Source organism: Struthio camelus, chromosome 2 (genome assembly GCF_040807025.1).
Source record: "Struthio camelus isolate bStrCam1 chromosome 2, bStrCam1.hap1, whole genome shotgun sequence".
Lineage (NCBI taxonomy): Eukaryota > Metazoa > Chordata > Aves > Struthioniformes > Struthionidae > Struthio > Struthio camelus.
The window spans coordinates 69,644,338-69,669,660 of NC_090943.1; the positions used below are offsets into that span (position 1 = coordinate 69,644,338).

General features: G+C 43.4%; 1 protein-coding gene across 5 annotated transcripts in view; it reads right to left on the minus strand.

Moving 5' to 3' along the window:
- EPB41L4B (erythrocyte membrane protein band 4.1 like 4B) overlaps positions 1-25,323 on the minus strand; it is a 183,031-nt gene that overhangs the window by 49,866 nt on the left and 107,842 nt on the right. For all 5 annotated transcript variants that reach the window (XM_068936194.1, XM_068936193.1, XM_068936198.1 and 2 more), the window contains 3 exons: positions 25,206-25,310; positions 19,192-19,307; positions 9,934-10,059 (listed from right to left, as the gene is read on the minus strand). In XM_068936194.1, coding sequence (XP_068792295.1) covers positions 9,934-10,059; positions 19,192-19,307; positions 25,206-25,310 — 347 coding nt within the window. The remainder of the gene's footprint in view (positions 1-9,933; positions 10,060-19,191; positions 19,308-25,205; positions 25,311-25,323) is intronic.

Genomic DNA, 25,323 nt, shown 5'->3' on the forward strand with positions numbered 1-25,323 from the left:
CTAACTCAGCAAATCACACTCACTAACCACACAAGGACTTACTAAGTCTTACTGAAAAGACCTGACCCATAATGTAAAACAAGAGTTACACGTGTACCCTAACACACGCGTACTCCTGCAGTACAATGCCCAGATGGTTTGAGTTCATTAAAAAAACAAAAAGAAATGCATGTGGTAGGGCCAGGATCTGGCTCCCCACTGCAGGACGCCCTCCAACAATCCAAAAAGGGACTTTGGTCAAGGCTAGCACCAGATACCTGATAGAGAACCAGGCAGAGACTCCATCACCCCACACAGCCCTATCACCTGTATAGCACTCAGATGTGCAAGTAGGACAGAGGCATCAACACAGAGCAGCTCAGATTTAACTAAGGTCAGAGGCCACTGCTTTGAGAGGAAATGGCTTCAGGGCGTGCAGGGCACGGTGAACCTGGAAACTTCATTTATACAGAATCAGATTCATTTAATAATTATGAAAAGCAAAACAAGCTAGCTCTTCTGGCTACCAGACTGCAAAACAAACAAAAGAAAGGTTTTGATCCTTACAGTCCATCCATATAGTGCCATTCTCCTTTCCAGGGTGAAAAAAAATTATTAATATTACAATTTTTATGCAATTACCTTTCTGGACAGTGTTAGAAACAAAGGTAAAGCATTACTTTATCACGCTAGAGACAAGAAATATGCCTGGACAGAAATGCTATCATACAAGCTCTGTTCACAGGTGATTGCTAAGAAGGACTAGTTTCACCAAGAGATGTAAAGAGGAGAAAAGCGTTTAAGTAATACCAAATTTTGACCACAGCTACCTAAGCAGTCTGCCTACAGGCTTGCTAGCCCGATACTGACAGTTGCCCGGTTTTTTGGTTGACTCCTGAGCACCCAGAACTGCTGCTGCTGTCCCAGCAGGATTGATGAAATGCATACTGCTCTCCAGATCACAGAATCGCCAAGGTTGGAAGGGACCTCTGGGGATCATCTAGTCCAACCTCCCTGCTCAAGCAGGGTCCTCTACAGCATGTTGCCCAGGATCGCGTCCAGTCAGCTTTTGAATATCTCCAGGGAAGGAGACTCCACTACCTCTCTGGACTACCTGTTCCAGTGCTCTGTCACCCTCACAGTCAAGAAGTTTTTCCTCAGGTTCAGATGGAACTTCCTGTGGTTCAGCTTATGCCTGTTGCCTCTTGTCCTGTTGCTGGGCACCACGGAGCAGAGATTGGCCTCATCCTCTTGACACCCCCCCTTCAGATACTTATACACGTTGATCAGATCCCCCCTCAGTCTTCTCTTCTCCAGGCTAAACAAGCCCAGATCTCTCAGCCTTTCTTCACAGGAGAGAGGCTCCAGTCCCCTCATCCTCTTTGTAGCCCTCTGCTGGACTCTCTCCAGTAGCCCCATGCCTCTCTTGTACTGGGGAGCCCAGAATTGGACAGAGTCCTCCAGATGTGGCCTCCCCAGGGCTGAGAAGAGGGGGAGGATCACCTCCCTCTACCTGCTGGCAGCACTCTTCCTCATGCTCCCCAGGATCCCATTGGCCTTCTTGGCCACAAGGGCACACTGCTGGCTCATGGTTAACTTGTTGTCCATCAGGACTCCCAGGTCCTTCTCTGCAGAGCTGCTTTCCAGCAGGTCAACCTGTACTGCTGCATGGGGTTATGCCTCCCTAGGTGCAGGACCCTGCACTTGCCTTTGTCGAACTTCCTGGCTCCTCCTTTTTGCCCTTTTGGAAGACTGGGGTGAAGTTGGCTTTCTTCCAGTCCTCAGGCACCTCTCCTGATCTCCAGGACCTTTCCAAGATGATGGAGAGTGGCCTAGCCATAACATCCACCAGCTCCCTCGGCACTCGTGGGTGCATCCCATCAGGGGCCCGTGGGATTTGTGGATGTCAGGTTTGGACAAAAGATCTCTAACCCGATCCTCCTCAACCAAGGAAGAGTCTTCCTTTCTCCAGCCTTCCTCTCTTGTCCCCAGGGTCTGGAATTCCCGAGGACTGGCCTTAGCAGTGAAGACTGAAGCAAAGGCAGCATTCAGCAACTCTGCCTTCTCTATATCCTTTGTGACCAGGGCACCCGCCCCATTCAGCAGCGGGCCCACGTTTTCCCTGGTCTTCCTTTTGCTATTGATGTATTTGAAAAAGCCCTTCTTGTTGTCCTTGGCATCCCTTGCCAGATTGAATTCCAACTAGGCCTTAGCCTTCCTTGTCGCATCCCTGCACACTCTGACAACGTCCCTGTATTCCTCCCAAGTGGCCTGTCCCCTTTTCCACCTTCTGTGGACTTCCTTCTTGTGTTGGAATTTGGCCAGCAGTTCCTTGCTCATCCATGCAGGTCTCCTGCCCGCTTTGCTGGACTTCTTACTCAGAGGGATGCACCCATCTTGAGCCTGGAGGAAGTGATGCTTGAATATTAACCAGCTTTCTTGGACCCCTCTTCCTTCTAGGGCCCTACCCCATGAGGTTCCTCCAAGCAGGTCCCTGAAGAGGCCCAAGTTAGCTCTCCTGAAGTCCAGCGTTGCAATCCTGCTCATTGCCCTGCTCCCTCCTCGTAGGATCCTCAACTCCACCATCTCATGGTCACTGCAGCCGAGGCTGCCCCCAACCTTCACATCTCCAACCAGACCTTCTTTGTTTGTTAGTACAAGGTCTAGCAATGCACCTCTCCACCACCTGTGTCAAGAAGTTATCCTCAATGCTCTGCAGGAACCTCCTTGACTGTTTGTGCCTAGCTGTGCTGTCTTCCCAGCAGATGTCAGGGTGGCTGAAGTCTCCCATGAGAACCAGGGCCTTTCAAGTCTTAAGAGAGGGAAAAGGGACATGTTTCACAGACGCTAATTAGATTTCTGCTGAACTTTCCAGCAGATGCCAGTTGCTTTCTGGCCCATGGGAGCAGTCCCACACACAAATTCATAAGCACCACAAGGGCTGGATTTCCCTAGTGAACAGTAGCCCTTTCTATTTTCTTCTGAAGGAAGAAGAATGATTCCCAGGATGATGGGGAACAGGACCTCTAAAGGGAATCGGTTGCACTGGGCCTACCAAGTGGGAGACCACAGGAAGAACATGCACATTTGGCCACAGCCCTCAAGGTGTATTTGTCACTGCTTCCCCTCTGATGATTAATTTGGACTTTGGGCTAGTGAACCTCCAACAGGGTTCTGTGCAACACAGGCTGTGCTTGCCAAACCTCAAGCAAGCATCTCCAAGAGCTATTGCACTCTGTTCCTCCCCTCCATCACAAGAGGCATCATTGCTGCTCTTACCCCATCAAATCCACAATAGGAATATCCTGAATCAGCAAAAAAGACTTCATGAAGAATCTGATCACTGCAGCGAAGGGGGAGGGTCAGGTTCCTGTCCAAGAAAGAAAAGGGGCAGGAAGTCTCTCACGAAACATATGACCTCTCTTATTTAACAATTTCACAAAGTTTCCAATTACAGAAAGAAGGGAGAAGCAACAGAGCTTTGGCAATGGCTGTCACTGCAGTGATCTGGGAATTCTCCTCTATCTTGGCTCTTTCTCACTCTGCAGTGCTGCTAAGGAGCCCTGAAGCATACCAGATTTTTCGGCAGTTCACCAACATTTCTGTCATTCTTCAGCCACATGATTGTTGGCTGATCTCAGTAGATAATACAGGCTAAGCAACACACCACTGGGAAAAACACCCTGCCAAGGTAAACCCACCCTGGTGATTTAATATGTCAGATGTATCCTTTCAGGCAGAAAAGCATAATGGTTAGGCCTCTCAGGAATGGACTATGCTGTTTTCCTCCCTCTGAACAAGGACTAGCACAGTGGGGCTCCTGGACTACGACGGGACTCCTAGACATCATCACAATTAACAACGCGTGTGCCATTACCTGCTAGCAGTCACACATGTGCCAGCTAGGAGACACAGCTGACGCATCAGCGTGTTGTCACAGTCTTGTGACAGCACTGGCAAATTTGCCTCTTGTGTCCCAAGGAATAAATTAAAGATCTCCCATTTCCCACTTTGTGTTTATGTAAGTCCTCCCTCACCTTCTTTCTCGCAACAAAGCTGCCATCTCATTTCCTCAGCTCCTTCCCTGCCTTTGAGGTATCGTTGCTGACACGCTTATAACGAGCTGCCACGTATCGTCTATTGATCATCCTGGCCCACATACATTCAAAATCTCGTGTTTTTATACCTCTGACTACCCTTTATTTCCTGCAGTCTCACTTTTAAAGTCGAGTGAATCTGTTTCCCCTTAGAGACCGAACACTCTGAATTTGAGGCAGAGCCATTTTTAAATTCCGTTGTTAAGAACGAGTAGAAGCGACGTGATGCCACGCTCGCTGTTGCTCGCATTGAGAGTACCCGAACAATTGCTTCTTTTTCCTTTGCCTCAAACGCACCTGTGAGCTTATTGCTCATCCAAGTGGGTGACTAACAGCAACGGCTTTAGCAAGGCAACATGCACTCAGGAGCCATGCAAGCTTCCCCCACAGCTTGCACACCTCAGCCAGGACCTGTTATACTCCATGTTACTCCACTTGTGACCTCTGTGCTAAGACGGCCAAACTGGGCGGTCGCTTTGTGCTGCGAATAAGGACAGGTAACGGGAGGGGGGAAAGAAGGAGAGGGAAGCAGGCAAAATATAATTTACATTCTAAAAATGGTTAAAATAGGTTAAAATATTGGCAATGCTGATCATTCGAGGTACTTAAGTCAACAGCTAGTGAAAGCTAAGAACTCCTCAAGGAATCCAGAAGGATTTAAATCCTGTTATAAGAAAGACAACATAAGATTATAAATGCTTAGGTGTCTTCCCTACACCTGCTCTATCTTTATTTATGATCTAAATAGGGTATACCCAAATCCCTTCACGTGAGTAAAGCACCCATCTCATATAAAGATAGTGTATTTTTTCTAGAAAGATATGGAAAGTTCACACAGACTTGGAAGCCGACAAGTCCCTGCAGTCGAATCCCTCCTTAAAGGGACAGCACGACGAAAAAGGCAAAGAATCATCAGAAACGCAGCTGGGAAAGACTAGCACTGTGAGTCACCTCACTTCTGCACCCTTTCTACCATAAATAACACATAGGTCCCAGTCTCATTCACACTCGCGGGCACGGCTTGCATCTATGAAGACAGGAGAGGCTGGAGGATGACACTGTAAACCATGCACATCCTGAGACACTTTCTGTAGTGCAGTCCAGTCCTTTCCTCGAGGCAACTCCTAACACCACAAGTCACTTGCACATAATATTAATCCTCATTTGCATATTTGCAATACTTAAAGCAAAACTACATCATCATCATGATCGGTCTATACGTGTTTCTACTCTAGGACAGGGAGGAAAAACAGAGAAAGAGGGCTATCAGCGCTGGCCTAAAAATTTACATGTGTATAAGCCTGGTAAGAAAGTCACTGTGTGAAAGGGGCTGCAGGAGTGACTGTCCCTTTGTTCAGTGTAAATGTCCCTTTGTTTGGTGAGGGTCAAGGCAGCAGAATCAATTGTCCCAGGACAGAAACCTGGCCAAGTAGAAGACACCCCTCGTCAGCCAGGAGTTTCCCTTGGGGTTGATAAAGCAGAAGCAGAGAGTAGGGCATTGTCTGGGAGAGCTGCGGGTGAAGAGGTGAAAACATAAAGGCAGGGCAAAAACCCCCCTGAGCCAGTGCCAGGAAGGAAGCTTGGAGATGCAGCTTCTGCAGTCAGAGAGGAGGCCTGCAGTAGTAAGCAGGGAGCCCATCCCTCTCTGAGCAAAGGACAATGGGATTTTGCATGCGTTTTGCAAATAATTCCCCATCCCCCCCAAATACCGGTTTTCCATTATTTTTCTCTTTAAGAAGCAACCCATAGTGCACTAAATTTGGTCAAAAGCTCAGTGGGGGGAAGGGGTAATGTCATCTCTATGTTTGATTTCCACTAACTGCTTGGCAAAAACATATCTTAAACGTGACCTAGGCCTTCCCTTCTCTCCAGAAAAAGAAGCAAAAATTAAAAGAAAAGAAAACAAAACACACAAACCAAGCAGCAAAAATTTGCTGCAGTAGAAATCTATGAGAAACAGGGTCTCAATTGTAACCTGATAGACTATTGTAACCTGATAGACTTACATGGGCCCAAGGATTTAGGAAAGCTCAGATAACAGGTGGAGAACACAAACACCACTTGCAGAAGACAAACTACTAGAACCCAATGCACCCTCCCCGCCAAGAGAAAAAGCCCTGTTGAGATAGTTGCATGCTTGCTCAGGAGCTAGTACTTAATTCTAAGGATAATTAGGATTTGCCTGGAGCCAAAGGATATAAATAGCAACTGAAACCTGCTCATATCTTTCCCCCCATCAGCTGGGCCATGAACTGTTTGGCAAAAGGGCCCCTTTGTGATACTAAGGAGTCCTCGGATCAGTCTCAGCCTATCGGCACTGACTCATGTGAGCTGCCAAGGGGAGCTGGTCTTTTGTGTTCTGGCAGCTCCTCACTGCTGCTTTATGCCACTCCCTCTCAAATGAAGATTCTGATAAGGAATTAAAAAAAATAAAAGAAAATAAAAGAAGAGAAAAAAACGTCAGTTGCTACCCAGCGCTTGGCGCTCCCTTGGTGCTTAATTGTGTGGGAACTGTGACATGCAGTCTGTCAGCTAGAAGGTGGCAGATCCCTGTGGCACTGTTGGAAGGGTGTAGTGTGAAATACCACCGGTTTACTCTACAACTACAGATACTGTAGGGCATGTCTGGAGCAAACCATGGCCTAAGTTCCCCACAGCTGTATGTGGTTCCCTCACGTTTCTCACCCATGGCGTCTGTGGCCATGAACACCATTCTTTTCTAAGACTCTCTCTCCTGTTGGTGTCTAGTTGCCGTTAAAAAAAAAAAAACAAAAAAACCACCACACACACAGAAAATTTCCTGTCCAAGTTTTTGCTTTGCTCCTTTCTCTACTTGTCAACATGCACTCCATTCTGAGACTTAACAAGGAACAGCTTCTAGTTCTACAAAATACAGGAGGTGCCTTTACAAACTTGTCACATCCTGATGTTAGTAGCATATGGTATTGAAAATATTCCCTCTGCTTAGAAAGGGGAGCTGTTACAAATATTTCAAGCAACAGTTGGTTAATTTTGGATCCAATTCTGCAGTGTATCAATATTTTTCTCATGCTTTTACATACAGTGAAGATGCCCATAGCAGTTCTTAAAGTATAGGTTAAACCAAAGACTGTGGAGGATGCTTTTAAAACAAGTATATTGGTAGATACTACACCCAGGCTTTAAAAGAACATTTTATTCTAAATAGTGTGTGCATAAGGCTGAGTCTGGCTCTTTCGTCTTCCTTTCATGAGGCTGAAAGGAGCAAATCCTCATCGTCTTGTGCCTCAAATAAAGGAAGAGAAAGGGTCTATACTGTACCTAAAGGCTGCCCCTAGGAAAAATTGCCCTGTTGAAATAAAAGAACACAGAAAACAAGAGATCAGAAACTGGAGGGGCACGGTTTTAAGACCAAGTGCAGAAGGTGGGATTTCCCAGGGATTTTTATATGGAACAGGAGCCAAAAGACAGTACTAGGACAGGGGAGATGGGGCTAGTCCTCCAGATTTGCAGAGCAGCAGAGTATGTGAGGTGAAGTCAAACAGGGGCCAGATTAGAGCCTTGGGAAGAACATGGGGAATGCAGTGGTTGCCTGCCATGGAGAAACTATTTCTTACCTCCTTCCTTAAAATGATACTCAAAGTGTCTTTGGGAGGTATAATGACATCCTCTGTTCCCTTTTCCCAGAACATGACTAAGCTGCCACTGGGAAGTAGCCTAGCAACCTGCATTCAGCTTGATTTTCAGAGAGGTGAGGGACAAGAGGAGATAACTGGGCAGTTTTAAGGCATGCTGGTAAAGCAGCTTCCTGGAGTCCTGCGTAGCACCCTTCTCCCACCCCAGTTTTCAAGGTAATAGACAGTGTGTTTCTGCTCATTCCTTTACCACAGATCTTTTGCTCACCCCTTCCAGCACCCACCTAGCCACAGCTTCTTACTGTAACTGGACTGTTTCCTGCTTTCTGCCTACTTATTTTTGCAGTATATCTGGGAAATGTAATCATCCACACTCAGCAGGAGAAGAGCTGAAGTGCAGAAGAACTCTTCCCTAGTAGCACAAGCAATTTTGTGGCTAAGCAAGCAACTGAATGAGGATTTGCAAGAGTAAGGTGACATCCTAACTTACTGCTGTCACTCTTATGGCATACTACTTTAGCACTGAAAGCTTCAGGGATTTCAAACTGAACCTTATGCAATGATTTTTCCACAGTATGTGCTCGCCCGCAAAAGCCTTCCTTCCTTTCCTTCCTTAAGGACTTTTCTCATTGGGGCCAAGCCTATAGATGCGTACATAATCCACCATGACTGCTAAAGCCTCGAGCAAAACAACGCAGGTAAGAAGGCAAACAAGGGACACTCAGCTTGTTCTCAAGCCCGTTTACAACACAGCAGCAGCAAAAGGATACAATTATGGCACGCATGGAAAAGCAACTCAGGATGCTCTCCCTTGGAAAGCCTCAGGGTGAAAAATAAGGGCAGGTGAATTGAGAGATGCATATGTTTAGCACATCTTGCCTTAGTAATACCGTACTATGAATGCAGAAGCACATACTGCTTCCAAGTCTCTAACTATCCAATCAAATGTGATCATTAAGCATATTCAGGGGAAAATACAAACGTGAGAAATATACCATGACATCCCATAGAAGAGACAGACGTGAAAAAAGAAAGGGCAAACCCAAGGACAAGCAAACAAGAAACATGCTGCATAAAACACAGTTGATATAATACAGAATTCAAAAAGAGAGGTGAGAGAACTGCTTTAAGCAAAAAAGTAAAAGAAAAAAACCCTAACCTCCTTCCCCTACATGTTGTCAAATTCATGGTTTCTGTGCTGGAAATCTAGGGCAGTCAGAATAACAACGTTTTGATATCTCCTTAGGTCTAGCTAGACCAGATATAATCTAGTTCTCAGATGAAAGATCTGCCAGGGAACAACAAATACACAATGATGATTATTAACAAAGTTCTCTGGAGGGCAACTTGACCTAATATGTTACTGTGAAAAGAAACAAAGCAATGAAAACACCAACATAAACTACTCAAAAAGAATAGTACACGCAGAGATACCACAGGAGCTTGGGATAAGAATCACATCAATCCTTCTGTCTCTACTTTTGTTCCTGAAGCATTCTATTTGTCTTTATTTTTGGCACAAATGGCCTTACCCTTTGTCCACCAATTATGCTTAAAAAGAATCACTTATTGGAGGTACTTATTGGATTTACCTTTGACTGGGAAACTACCTTATTACAGTCATGCAATGTAGCAGTAGTTTTCAGCTGCAAGACTATTCTAAGAGTTGTTACAGTGTTTTTGAAACATGATGCATCTGCTGTAAACACCGATCTAGCAGCAAAAATAGCAACTTGAAATTCAGTAAAAAAAAAAAAATAAGAAAACAATACACAAACTAACATTTCACATTCAGATATCTAAAGTAATTTCCTAAATAATAACTATGAATCCAAATACAACCTTTATTTTTAAAACATCCCTAGCCAATGTTTCCATGGGTGGTGAGTAGTCTCAGGAAACTTCAGAGGTTACCCTTTCTCAGCTACAAGGTAAAAAAATATATATATATATATAGAGAGAGAGAGTGATAGAATTAAAACACAGAGATTTGCTGGGGGCTTCTTTTCTATCTTCTCAACCTCTTTCATCCTTATTATTCGTATCAGTTAGGAAAAATTTCTTATTTCCCTCATATCAGTCATGGTGAGTTACCCGAAGAAAGTGTAGAGCAGCTAGAGACAGCTATGTTGATGTGGGTACTCAAGATAAAAGAATGTACTTCCTCAGGAATTATGTTATTTTGGAAAACTGGTATAACCCATGCCAAAAACAGAAAGGGGAAACAATCAAACACAGATTACCTGAGCACCCACTCTAAAAGCAGCTTCTACTTGAGCTTTAAGGATGTTACATTTCATATGATCAGGAACAGAAGAAGGTGACACAGGGGCATGAAGAGTCTTTTCAGATACTTTCTTCTCTTCACTCTATATTTAATATAAAAGAAAAGCACAGGGACATATATTAGAAAAATAAATTAATAAAATGATTAAGTCAAATTTTAACTTGTAACAACCTGGATCAACAATACTAGGTAAAACTTCAGTGTTCATACCCTGATAGATATATCTGACAAGAAAAAATTTTTGAAAGATTTAATGAATTGGTACTATAGCCAAGACAAAAAAGGCCTTCAGGGAAGCCTGGGTAACAGAAGCGAGAAATTAATGGACGGTGCTTAGAAACATAGAAAAAGCCCAGCCAGGCCCTGGAGTGGTTGCCCAAGCCTGAGATTACACTGAGGAGGTAAAACATTCCCCAAAATATCCCATAGCAGGCAAAGACGGGAAAGGTTTGCAAGGCTCAGCTATAGTCAACCTCACTTTCTTATGTGACCTTAAGAATGTAAAAGGACCTTGCAAATTTAAGGCACTGCCAGAGGGATTTGAAGGCATCTCCACATAACTACAAGCCAAGCTGAAATCTCCTTCATCAAAAAGAAAAAGAAATCAAAAATCCAGGGAGTTTAAATATATCTGCTGCTGCTGCTGCTTCCACTTGATGCAAACCCCTTAACTGCTCAGCGTTCTGGATCAGAAATCTGAAGGCTCGGGACAGCTAGTTTAGCAACCTGTTCAAACATGACCTAAAGACTTTTGTGCCTTGAACAAACAAGATCCAGCAGACGTGCCAGCATAAATAAACTTTCTCATGCAGAAAAGAAAAAAAGAGAAATGAGAAGGACAATGTAATATTAATGTATAAACAAAAAGGGTATGGATGGGACTACGTTTGTAAAGGCACTCTTAAACAATCAAGTTGTAATTTTTCAAGAAAAAGTTGAGCAATGGCATAACAGCTACTGCAGGCTTTCCTATTCATTCTGGAAATTAGACTCGAATTACAACTGAATAACAGCCTAGATTATGCATTCATTTTCCTTTTCCATTGCTACAAAGAGTGAAGGGCCATACACGTCTGGACAGAACAAACGTATAATGCCATCATTCAGATTCCATGGGCTTCTCACTAACCTTGTGTACAGCTACAACATCAGTAAACCAGGCCCAGCGTATCCCTGAGGCTCACCTCTGGCAAATTGTCTCAGGACAGAACTGGTCAATTTACACTCACTGAAATTACCATATGATTAGCCCTTAACTTGAAAAACTGTCGTCTTTATCCTTCCTTCTGCCCTCCCCTAGGGCATTTCACAGGCTGATGGTAACCAAAATCTTACTGACTCTTCTTTCAGATCCAAGAACAATCACAGACAAAAGGGAATGTCGCGATTCTGAGGACACTTTCTGCAAGCGGAGCAAATCATGAATGCAGTTATGTTGCCTGAGGATACCATTTTGCGAACACTGGGAGAAAGCAGCTAGACCTCTGCAGAACTCTTTTGAGATAGCAAGATATTTTTCATGCGTAAGCAAAGCTGGTCCAGCAGACTTCTGCATACAAAATGTCATAGCTTCCAGGTATGATTTTGAACAACTGTCTGGTTTACCCATCACGAGGTTTTTTTTTTTTTTTTTCCCCCCTGGGAAATCTCTAATAATTCTTACATGTCTATTTGCTAAGTCACAATTACTATTTTTAATGGAAGATATTTTTCGACATTTCATTCTCTTCGCTTTCCTCCTAAGGGAAAAAGAAAATACATAAAATGAAAAGTGACAGCTTCTGGCTGGAGCAACTTGTGGAACTGTATCCATGTCTCCAGTCTCGAATATAACTGCAATTCTGGCAAGCACGTGAATAAGAAATTGAAATATTCATTTGCCATAGGTGGCTTTTCTGGGGTAGCCATGAAGCTAAGTGGTAGAAATAATCAAAGGACACAATTAAGTCTAAAGAAAGCACAACTTTCCCTTGACCAACAATCTTATTAGCTACTACACACTTCAAAAGGACTGCTCTTATTGGCAACTCTTAAGTGAACTGATTTCTAAGAGCAGAAAAAATAATGCACTAAGCAATGACATTTCTAAAGACCACATAAAATCCCACCTTTGTTTTAACACTTGATACTAATTAAATATCATTTTAGTCAAGTCAGATTAAGTCACTGCATTTTACTAGCTAAATGAAGACAACTGATGCTTGCTTAAGACACAAATTTGTTTCATAACTCCAAAACTTCCTAAGTCCCATCTGTTTGGTATCGAGTATGTATGGATAATTTTTCTGTTTTTGTGTACTTCCTCCCCTGCCCAGTTTCCCTGCATTGACCAAGAGCTGGAAAAAGGCCTTCAGGGCTGCCCTGTAGCCGGGACCCCTGAAAAGACCTAAGCTTGCCACCCTATTTAGTATTATATGAGATGACGCTATATAATGATGATCGTCCCCATTGCATGGTCTGAGGTCTCACAGGCTGAGACTCGTAACTTGAGGGGTCCCAACACCAACACTTACCCAACCTGCCTGAAAAGGGAAAGCTGCTGCTGCTACTGGAGGTTACTGCCTTCTTAGAAACCATTCCTGGGGTTCAGGTCTGCTCTAGCCCTTGTTTGGGCCAAACTGTAAAGATTTCAAGCTTCAAGCAAGCAGAATTCACTTGGCTTGCACCCCCACCAGGAGCAGCAGCAGCACTGGTGAGTGACCATGCATCAAGAGCAGAGAGCTGTAGTCAGCTACTCGGCCTCATCTCGAATGCTTATCTCAAAGAGTTGATTAGCTCAAACTATTACACGTATATTTGCGGTGGCACTGAAGATCCAGACAGCAAATGAACATCCATGCTGCAAAGGAATTTAATACATAAAACAAAGTGGCACTTCCTTATTTCAGACTATTAGCATTTCTGAGCGTCTATATAAATTTCTGTTGCTCCTTAATGCCGCTAACCTTCAAGTATAACCCTGTTCATCCCCCAATTTTACTCATATAGTTGTCAGAAAAGAAAGGTAAAAGAAAAAAATAACATTTCAGGACACAATAATACAGTATGTGCTATGGTTCATTTCCCTAGTTTACAAGAAAATCATAAATCTAAAAACCGTCTGCATTATGGAGTCTGTATATACTATAGCTACAAAAATGAAAGCTGCAATCTACTTTATTTTGCCTTATAATAAATAAATCTGCAGTTTACATTTCCAGAATCCTTATTGCTTGCAATGATGAATGAAGCATAAAGGTAGCAGCTGGGTATTGACATGTTGTACCAGGCTGGCCGTTATTAATATTTTATTTTCATTTATAAACTAAGAACATTCTATGTGGAAGTCATTAGAAGATGATATATGACCCTGTTGACGTAATTTCTGACTTTATCATTTCTTGTTATGTAATTCTGAAAAATCTGAGATACTGGATTCAAATGAATGTGTGAGAATCAAACTTGCTTCTGAAAGAAATATAAAATTGCAATCCTAATCACCCTAAAAGGTTTAGAAATGAGAAAAAAAAAAACAACGTTAAAGATTCCTGATAACACTCCCATTTTCTATCTCCAGTTCTGCTGGTGCCACTGAATAGCAATGTGTTCACATTACTTTCACCATTGACAAATAACTTTATTTTTCTGCATTGGGAAAACACTGCAGAATTGCAGGAAGCATTTAAATGGGTTTGACAGAAGTGGGTTGAACAAGCTCAGATGTATATATGTACATGTACATATATATGTATATGTATAGACGCAACTAGAGGCTTTTTTTTCTTTTTATAACTGAGGCCTTCGGTTTGCTTTTCCCCTCCCAAACATTTACTTTAAATTCAATTACATCCACTGATACAAGAATCACAGGCAGATTTGTACAGTGTCAGATAGTGATGACACTAGCTTTGGTTTGCAAAGCTAACTGAATATTAAGTACACATGCAGAATATAAAAATAGATGCATGAAACACAGCAATTCCACTCTCTTATACTTAACATTTCCATTCTGTCTGTTTTGAAAGGTTCATGTTTTGTTCCACATAAAACTGTACCATGAGCAAGATTCATGATCTTCTCCCTCTGCCAATTTATCAATAGCCTCCTCTTAGCCAAACAGTGTGTTTAATACACAAATTTGGCTGGAGAACAGAACGGCTATTTTAGGAACACAGGCTTATTCTCAACTGCTAGTCATCACAACTAGTAGGAGGTAAAATTTTGATGAAGACAATGCAGATATACAGGTTTTAAATGCACATTAGCTGTGTGAGGTCAAAATCCTTGGTTTCCTAAGACTCACCTATACCTGCATAGGATTATGCACTATTCTTACTTGGGGCAAAGTTTGCAAGCAAAAGATACATTATTAGAATAATAATACATTTGGAAAAATAAACAAAGAAAACCATCCTCCTGTAAGCTGTCAGATGCGCAAAACCTTCTTCGTGTCAACTCTATCAACTACACCCGACTTGGAGCCAGGGTAGCTGTAGGCTTTGTTATTGTGCAAGGGGCAGGTAGCTCCAAAGCTTTTCTACAAGCAGTATCATTTACAAGCAGTCACTAGTGTGACTGTTTAGCCCCGTAACATGGTATTGCCGTTGCTAGAAACAGGCCACAGGCTTTGTACTGAGCTCGCAAGGCGTCAGGACTGAAGCTTGTCCAGCTTGCTCTGTCTGAACTTCTCCTGACCTGTCAGCAGCTTTGTTTTACTTGGTTTAGCAGTAACAGCAATTTTTCTAATTGACCAGATGTCTACAGTTATTTTTTTCTACTTTTGTTTATCTTTGTACAATACGACCACAGTTTTACATAGACAGCAGTAACAAGCAGTTATTCTATGCAGGATGTGGTATTCATGACTGGAGCATAATGATGTTGTGTGGAGCAATACAGACCCAAGGGAAGACCCTGGACGTAGTACAGAAGAGTGCAGGCAGGGGACGATGGTCCACAGGGCACAGGCTGGCACTGAAGAACCCTCAGCTATAAACAATTTGCCAGTGATCAGCTAAGGAAATGCAAATCTGGAGCTCAACAAAACTGGTTTTAGTGGTAACCAAGAGAACAAAGAGATAGTATCTAACATATGTAAATGCCACCATATACAGTAGTTTGGGATGCAACATGAAGCCACTGATCAGTGAAGAGCAAGGTGTAAAAGCGTGTTAGCAAAGTTATGAAAAGGACTCCAAATGGATCCTAGAATGAGAAAGGAGAAACCATCAACATCATATGCCTCGCGGCGAAGGACTCCAGAGGCAGACATCCCCCTGCAACACCCCTGCCACCCCCCACCAGAATGAAACCACCAACTCTAGGACCCAGGGGAAGGGGAAGCATAACACCGGGAAAAGGAGTAGGAACCAAATGCACGTGTAACGACCTGTATTATTGTTCTTTCTTTTTCTGTAATAATTAGATCTGGCCTAATAAAGATTAGAGTCTGAAGGTTTCAGTTACATGAACAATACATTCTTGGCTTTAGATGTTATATACACACACATATATGCATATACGTGTATGTATATATATGTGTATACACACACATGCATATACATACGCACATAAACATACACACACACACATATATACGGTGTGCTTCCTCTTTGCCCATAAAACACAATTTTAGCATCACAGACAAAAGCTGCAGGAAGCAGGGGATGAGAAAACATATTTTTCTGACAAAGGTTTTTGCAAGAAAAAAAATTAAAAGCGTATTCACAGGTACAACACTTTGGCTTATTTCTCCTGGAGGTTAAAAAATCTGCTAGCACCAAAGGGAACAATACACACATTGAAATTTACTTTTATCACTCCCTAGGTGGACAGACATGTCCCCTGTACCGAACAGTTCTGGAAAAGAGACTGGACACGTCCATTCATCATTCCCATGAGACCGAGTTTGCTGTAGCAGACAATCAAATTAATTAACTGCTGAATCTAATTTACCCAATTTCTTGTTAATTCTGCCATGGGCTGATTATTAAGCTTGACAAACTCCACCCCCAAAGCACGTTGCTTGAAAAAATAACAATTAGCAACAGGAAGAGAGGGAATGAAAGTCGGGACTCCACAATAGATGTGGAAACCATTGCTTTATTTTCAGAACTAAAGCAATAGAAGCAGCTTCATAACTGTCTCACTGGTTCTGCTTAAGCATAGTATTTCAGAGGAAGGCAAACGAGGGAATAAACAGCACTTCGCAGAAATGAAATCAATGGTGTTGTGCTGGAAAGCTATTACAGCTTCATTTCTTGCCAGAAACTAGACACACTGACCACTCATTAAAATCCGCTCACTGCTGGGCTCAGTAGCTGGTTAACTACCATAACCAAAGTAGCTTTAAAGGCCGCGCTTTTAGTGAAAAGCGCTTGCCAAAGCTCAAGGTTGTTTAGTCCTCTCTGGCATGGGCAATGCTCAGCAGCACTTCAGCCCTGGGTTAGCCCAACATTCACAGCATGTCCCTCTCACTGCAGAAACCATCTGCTCAAGTGACTGCAGGGTCAGCTCAAAGTTCAAAGACCTGGGATTTGTTTGTTTTAGTTTTACAAGCTCTGTGTACTTATTTCACTAGGACCTAGGTAGCAAACCACAAGCATGGGGCCGAAAAAAAGCCTCTGAACAACTTGTCAACCACAACAACCCACAGCTTGCAGCTGAGGGCTTGATCATTGATGTGATTTCTGCTGGTGACACTGGGTATCTTCAGAAAACGCATATAATTTTCAAGTGGTTTGGTATGGCAACCTTCCTAAATTTGGAGGGACTAGTCTGCTCTCCATTCTCCCACATGGTAACTGCTGTTCACGGGATTGCTGCCTATCTGCTAAAGCCAAACCCCCTCAGGCTGCCAGGAGAAGGATTTTGCAAGACAAACCATACCTCTAGCCCTGCCTTCTGCTGATGCTCTGCCAGAAGCAGAGCTTAGCAGCTTCTTGGTGCTCAGTGCAAAACCTTTCCATCAGCAAAACTTTTAATTGACAGTTGAAAGTCTCAGCACAGCAGACATGGGCTGCATTTATTTTGCCCTCTTAAACAGGACAGTATCCCAAGAAAACCCAACTCGTTTAGTCATCAGAAGGCACTGACTTGCTCTGTGGTACTGGGTTCTGCTACTTAGTTTTAAATAAATAATCCATCTGACTGTGAACAAGACTGTTAGGGAAAGTCAAAGAAAATCATTAGGTATAGAGGAGCTGAGTTCAGCTTCATGAGCTTCATGGATTTTTAGAAAAGAAAAAAAGAGTGAGAAGACCAGAGGTCAGGCTTTGCCAAGCAGAAGTCACAGGGATTCTACTGGGACTACTTGCATGGTACAGTGGAATACATGCCCAAAGTGTTTCAAGCTTTCATTTAAAAAAAGAAAAAAAACACATATAAATGCATTCGTCTTGAGATTACAAGGGCACCATTCAGATCACCTGTTCAGATCTTTTGCACAGTGCAGCCCAGACTACCTTATCTACCTACTCCTGTACCGTGGTCAACACAAGAGGTCCTCCAGCTTCCATATTTTAGCCCTTTTTCTATGCCAAACCGAGCCGCCAACAAGCTCAGTAGTGTAGGAATGTCCTTCAAAGCATGTTTGGGACATTGCACCTAAATGAATGCTGGGGTTAAGACATAAGGTATCAATAATTATGACTGAACTACAGCACTCCTCTCACAAGACGGATATTTATTGGATGAATCCAAGTGGTGGAAACTTTTCCTTTACCAAACCACATCAATGCTTAATTAGCTTTGCCTACAAAAAACTGCACTTATTTCCAGTTAGAGTATTTCTAAAAGAGGAACTGGACAAGTGCCCATGCAAAAAAAAATTTTATTTTTTTATTTCACCTCGATTTGTCTGCTTTATAATTCAACTTTTCTCCTCACTTGGACCAACTGATCAGATCAAATGACAGCACCTCACAACTGATAACTAAATAGATTTAGGCAAAAGTCTAACATATTTCACCTTGGCATGTTGATTCAGAAGTCTCAAAACATTGCCTCATGGGCATGTATGTCATTGCCTCATGACTGCATTCATCAGTACAGACGATCATCCTTAGCCGAACTCCACCAACACCCTGTGGCACACTATAAACATGATTCTTTAAACAATTCTCCTCACGAGGGAAAATTGAAGTGCATTATGGAAGATATAGCTTGAAAAGGGTCCTAGGCTTATAGAGTTGCACAGGAGTATTAAAGCTTCCACATGACACTGACTTCAGTTATCTAGAATTTTGAACAAAATAGACTTAGATTTCATTATTTGTTGGAAGCACCTGACTATTTTCAGCCTCGACTTCTGTCTCCTGGATGCTCTCATTCAGAGAAAAGAGAGGTTATGCTATACAGATATAAAGACCCTTGTGCCTGTACTTTTCATACACCTCACAACCTCCCCTTTGATTTTAATTTTCTGGATGCTGTGTTGAAATAATATTAATAATAAGAACCTGTTTTTGAAACCAAGGTCAAGTAATTTAATTGGGTTCTACCTAGAACTGATGTCTCTCTCTTTAAACAGCATACTTCTTTTAACAGGTATACATGTTCACTGGGGGGCCAGTCTCTGAAGCCAGTGGCAATGTTCTCACTAATTTCACCAGCTTCAGCTCAGGACCAGTCCCAGAGGGCTTGTTGTGAACCAAAAGTCCAGGCCTCCATGGCTTTATCCAGGGTGAGCTCAAGGCACCCCCGCAGTGCAGACACACTGGATTTTGGCTCCCACGGATACGAGGAGCCACCAAGCTGGTGTCCCTCAGGCCTCTGGCATAAGCAGTGGGACACGGCTGTTTTGCAGCCTCCTCAAAAGCCTGCTCGTCTAACACTGGCCAACATCAGACGCTGGGGGTGGGGGGGGGGGGGTCTAAAGCATAACACAGATTCCTCATGTGGCCTGATGGCTTTTTCTTTCTTGATCATTTAAAGTCTTGCCATTTTCTTACAGTTCTGGGCTGCCTAGATGACTAACTCTTCACAGCTAAATCAAAACTACATCATAACATTGTTGCAGCAGCTCTGAAATTTTAAAAGGCAAAGTCGAAGGAAGTACTAAATCTAAAAATGAAACCCCAGTCCCTTGAGGAGATGGTATGAGGTGATTAACAAGCAAGACAGTTGCAGATGAATGTTGATTTGAATTGGAGGTGAAAAAGCATCAGCTTCTGAATATCATGTGACGAAGGAGCTCTCTGGCATATATATATAAAAATACATGTATATGCTATACCTTGTTCATGCTGATGTGCAGGGCTGGCCATGGTCCAACTACCTTCACACTCTCCGTTTCTATTTTCTTCAGATGAGAAGTTTCATCATAAAGAAGGGGAAGTCCTGAGCTCAATTCTAAAAAGATGCCCAAAAGAAAGAAAAAACACAGTCTGAAGGGAGGCTACAGAAGAACTGCAGAACAAGACACTCAACTGCATTTGAAGAGACAGCGGTCAACAGACCATCCTTTCTGTAAGACTGCCTCAAATGCTTCATAATCACGCCTGTCGGGCTATTTCTCCTTCTTCTATTTAGCAAACAATTCCTCCCCTTCCTCCTCCTCCTCTCCCATTCCTCCACTTCAGCAGGGCTTTAGCTAGCTTCTTCTAGATACTTCTCTCCTTATGCACACACTAAATAGCCATGTATTCTACAATTCAGTTCACACCAGGGGGGTTCTTTATGCAGCCAAGGTGCCACTCTCAGAATATGCGATGTGTAAAGAGATCAGAGCAGAGCTTTTGGCTTCTCTCATAGACTTCTTTACTCGTACGCCAGCCTCTTTAAGGCTGTTGTCGGGAATTTGCTGTGCTTTGTTGACAGAGACGTTGAGTGAACCACCAACACAAAGACAAGGAAAACGTTTTTTGAGAGAAAGTCTTGAAAGGTCTTGGCCAACATCTTGGGGATCGTGTGGCATACTATATGCAAATGTTTAAATATTCTTAGAAAAATGAGATTCATTACATGATAATTTCATGAATCCCTGCCTACTCCTGCATTTTTTTGCCATAGGCTCTGGGTAATAATGGTTGGGCTGTAATCTCTAGAGTCTTATTCAAAGCCCACTGAAATCAATAAAAACCTCTCAGTAACGGTAGTTTTGCTTGGATCTGGTTCCTAAGCTGTCCTAAGAATATTAAATATTATTCACTCAATATATAATTTTACAGCTGTTTAAACATACATTACAGGCTTTGCTGGCTAGAGGCAAACCACTAAAACCAGCTTCCCGGGATATAAGCAAGAGGCTGTTTTTGGCATTAGTGAAACTTAATGAGACCCTGAGGTAAGAGTGTCCTAGAAGGGGTACAATATCCCTTATCAGCAGTGATCTCCCATCAGCGATCTCTCATCGCAAGTCAGTGTCAGCACAGCTTGGCAGTTCTGCCATCACAGTTGTTTCCATGGATGTGAAACTGTGAAATTGCCCATGGTATCAGTGAATAAATTACCATAGCCACCAGATAAGTCAGGATGATGTATTTTAGAAACTTAGCCATTTTACTTTTCTGTCGAGAAAGAACATAAAGGGGAAAAAATACATTATTTAAAGGATTCAAGTTTGCTGTGATGTAAAACTGACACACTGCTAGCTGCTTCTTTGTTTAGAGGGAGCGCTCCAGAAACTAAACTAGCTCACTTAGCTTTTTCACTCAATCCCGCATAAACAAGCCAAAAAAGTCAAGTCCTACAAAAGGCATACCTTTACTGAGCCAGCATTAAGTTTTGGCAAAAATCAGGCTTTAGTTTCCAAAAAGGATCTGGCCACACTGTGGTTTCTCAAAGCACCATTCTAGCCTGCAATTCAGCCTGTATGACACTATTTTCTGCCCACAGTTACACAAGGAATGCACAGGGAGAAGACCTGTTCCATAAGAAGATATGATCTGTGTACATTAGCTTTTAGGTGAAGGGCACCATTGCAAATGCAATAATTAGGCTGAATGCAGGAAAACAACACCTTCTGTTGAACTATCTTCAGAAACACACATGTCAGATTTGATTCACTGGGTGACAATTCTTCCAGTAATTACACTGGATACATTACTTGGAATGTGAAAATCAGGCAGATTGTTTTCTGTAACAAACTCCCAGACTCTGGGTGTTTACTGCGAAAAAATTCACAAATATTTAAAGGGAACTTTGGCTGGACACGCTGCCATTTCCATTTCTCTTTCCCATGTCCTGCAAATCAGGCTGGAACTTTGGAATCTGTCAGTATCCACGTAACTGGAGGAAACGCAAATGTGTCCTCTCCTTTGACCATAAGCCAAGTACATGTGGGTAGGTCACTCTAAGTTGCCCTCATAAGAATTTTAAGTCATCCCAGAGCTCAGAGATGAATCCATAGGAACTGGAATAAGTAACAAAATGGCAATGGCCTCTGGAAAACCCAAAGGCAGTCAGACTGAAGTGGTGATGTACAGCCTCACCTCTGTCAGCCTCACCGGGAAGTTTCCCCTAGGATAGCATATTCCCCATATCAGATCTTTTGACTTTGCAGGCACTTCCACTTGCGGTGCTTTTGGTCACAGGCACGCTCTTCCCTGGAGAGCGTTCTCAGGTTAGTGACCACTTATTTCCTGGAATCGCGTTCCCAGCAGCGCCCTAGCTTTTCATGGGGCCTTGTGCCATCAGTCCCCCGTGTCTGTGCATTCCTTATTCACACTGCTGATAAGAGGCTCCTCACGACATGCGTTTTTCTTGTCCCACACACTCTGCCACACATGCAGCCCCAGATATCTGACTGTCAACTGGGATGCTCCTAATTGTTTCCACACATACACTACAAGCCTTTTCCGTGTGCTGTCCACAAGACGGCTTTCTCGGCTCAAATAACCTGAGCAGCACTTTAGAGAACCCATTAAAAAGAGAAGTGCTTGGAAACAAAGCACCAATCCTGAAATGAAACACAGACATGTCACCAAAAATTGATCACTGGGAAAGTTGAGGAAGATGGCCCTATTCATTCCAACTCTGTTCTAACAGCATAAACAATAGTGCAAACATGCCGCGTCTGACTGTGGACTACCTTTTGAAAGGAAATTAGTTTTTGATTATCTGACCAGGCACATAGATACAGGCCATCGGTGGATCAGGTGATGAGCTGCCTCAGGGCAGTATTTTTGTATTAAGAAGAGTCAGCTAGCAGAGAAGTGCATGGGATTCTCAGTAATCAAAACAGACCAGCTGGATGCAGTCAGTGTGCTGAGACCACAACCTCCGCTCAGGAGATAGCAGTATCCTTTAGGGTTTCCTTAGAGAGGTTGAAATTGGCACTCTGGGCTATTGGCGTTAGGCCGTGCTTGGAACCAGCACCCATTCCCTTTTCTCTAATCAAATAGTGAAACAAATGCAAAGTTGGAGCATGAACCAGCCTCAAGTAGACAAAGGGAAAAGATAGGTAAATATGTGTTCAGGAATACACGCTACACGCCGTACACAAAAGAGCGTGTTTCCATCGGTAAAGTCACTTACGGAGTAAAGCAACAGCTCGACAGATTGGGGAGGCTGCGACATGCTGTGCATGAGGAAGACGGGGTTTTAGATGGAGAAGAACTTACACTGACAACGAGGTCTTACCATCCTCATGCGTAACGGGCACGCAGCATCCCGAGACCGAGAACAGGAGATACTGCAACACATTCCTCTCAGGTATCACACTGAATTGTTTTCCAACTCCTCACTTGCACTGGCTAATTGCAAACTTTGACAGATTGACATTTCACCTTCCAGACACCAAACATTGGATACAAGCAGAATTATGCCTGATTTTTCTCCTTAGGCTTTTCTAACCTGATGAGTCACCAATGATAAAGAGTAGGGCAGCAGTTTGGTCTAAGAAGAAATAAAGAGCTAGAATAAACACTCAGTATGAGACTTTTTACTACTGTTTCTTTAATCATCTTCTGAACCCTAGAGAGTTCATCTATGAAGACAGTGTATTTCACATCAGAGCTACAAATATTTTTCCTTTTACCCTTCTGCCTACGGATAGTGTTGTTACATTCCTGCCAGGGGACCTAAACCAAAATCCACCCTCTCCTAGCAACCTTGTGGTTCCTCTCTCCAGCTTTATAGAACACTACATCAGGCTGTTTATTCACCCCAAGATCCCCACTTCAGCTGCCCCATTTGTAACTTGGCCTGTTCATCAGCCCTTGTCATAGCAGGTCTTGTCACTACCTGTCACTGGTGTCACACACTCACTGTCCTACAGCGCCAGGGCCAAAGCCAGCAGGGGCAGGCTGGTCTCCCGAGAAAGCCATCCCTGAAGGAGAACGGCTCCCCCAGCTCCTACCCGCCTGCGGCTCAGAGCTGCCAAGGACAGCAAACCCCGGTCCTTCCCAAAGGCAGGCTCAGCAGCAGCAAAGCTGGCTCCAGCCAGAGCTGTTTCTACTGCAGTGCTTCCCTTCTAATTTGGGAAAGAAAAATACAGGTTGGCCCATCACCCTGGAAAGGTCACCGACTCCCGCTGCACCATACTAACAGCCCGGACAGGGCTTTCCAGCTCAGGTTGGCCAGACAAGCAGCAGCCTGCTTCTGCACACACTCAGCTGTCTCTCACAAACAATCCTGTTATCGGTGTCACATAACACAGCCAAACTTCTTTCCCCAGTGACCCTGCCAGGCTGGGCACCGGAGCTGTGGGATAACGTGTCTGGCACCACAAAGGGAAAAGGGAACAGCAACTTCTCCTTTCTTCAATGATCTGCTCTGTCCTTTCCATCCTGGGGAAGGGACACCTTTTTTGCATTTGAACAGGACTGACTTTTTTTCAAAGATGGGTCCAGTCTTTCATTTTGCATGTGAACAGCCTGAATAAGTCTGACGCCAGCAGCTACCAAATAGGAACTCCTGTGTCACTACCCTGACTAGTACTGGTGTTTAAAGACTGAGGCAAGTGTGTGAATACCTGTGAGCAACGTAAGAGTGACCCATCACGGGCCTCCGCCAGCGACACCATGCTTTGGTACTCTATGCTTGTGGTACTCCCCTTTCAGCACTCCAGACTTCACAGCATGCTATTGCTACCCATGCAATAGGCTAACGGAGAGCATACAATAAACTAAGCACAGAGGAGAGCATCAGATTGAGTAGAGGTTGCTCCTAAGGCAGTAACTTCATTTAAAACCTCAGAAAACAGTTCACATTGCTGCTTAGGAGTCCTTATTTAAACGCCTGTGACACCCTGCATTTTGTTTCTTGAGTTTCCCTCCTTAAAACTGTCCCCTCCCTCCCCTTGGGAAAGAAAATAAAAAATAATGTTTCTGGGTTTCTGAAACAAAGCCTGTTTAAAGCCTACGTGCAGGTAGATGCCTGTGCATTCCTGCCGGGGTAGGACAGCCTACAGTCAAGATCAACCAGTACTTTCTGTTACAAAATCCCGGTTTCAGGAATTTGAAAGCTGTTAGACTAACTCCTCAGGCTGAAAGCTTCCATAATGGATGCCAACTTCAGGGTGATTCACAATTATAAAAGTAGAAACTGGACAACAACAAAAATTATCATCCTTTTGAGGCAAGGAAATTAATAGACAATTCCTTGCTTTGCCCGTCTTAGGAAATTCTTACACAGTCTCAACATCTCGTGCATTGCAGTGGAGATTTTAAATCTAGAGAGCAAGGAATGGGATTGCTCAACATCAAGGATGTTTCTCTTTCAGTTCCTATACCAATATTTAGCCAAAGTATGCACCTTTAAAAAAAGTCTGTACATGCTCAGCAGTAGAGCCTTATGCCCAAACTCCCCACAGCTGCATCAGAAACAAATAGGTTTCTTTCTTCTTTGCCTCCTACATGCCAAGAATTTCTGCGCAGAGCAACTGGGTACACTCCGGTTGCGGTGGCTGAGGCTGAGCAGGAATCGTTGACGCTCCTGTGAGCTAAAGCGGTGCCAAACACTGCCACAAAAACAGCACAGAGAAGCAAGCCCTTTCTCTGCAGCGTGGAGAAAAACACCACCTGACTCAAGGATGAAAAGCACCAGCATAGAAGGCAGGAGGCCTCTAGGGATGAAAACAACGCTTCTGATAAAAATCTCTGTGTATCTTTTTGCCAGTATTAAACAAATCTTTTAACAATGCTTTTCAGGTGCTTCTGAGCATTTAATCTTAGAGCTGGGCCCTGAAATCCAGGGCAGCCTCTGGATGGGAATGCATCTTTTGCTTCTCTCATTAAAATCTACAGAATATGCGGAAGTTTTCTTAAAGAGCTGAAAGAGTCTGTCCGCGCTGGACTGGACACCAACCTTGGTCTAAGTTTCCTTCAGCTACTCCTCCTTTGTAGCTTTGGACCTGGGTGCCAAGGTGGATGGCAAGATGCTGTTTGTCCAGTGCTCCATAGCTTCTGCCATCTGTGCTCAGACA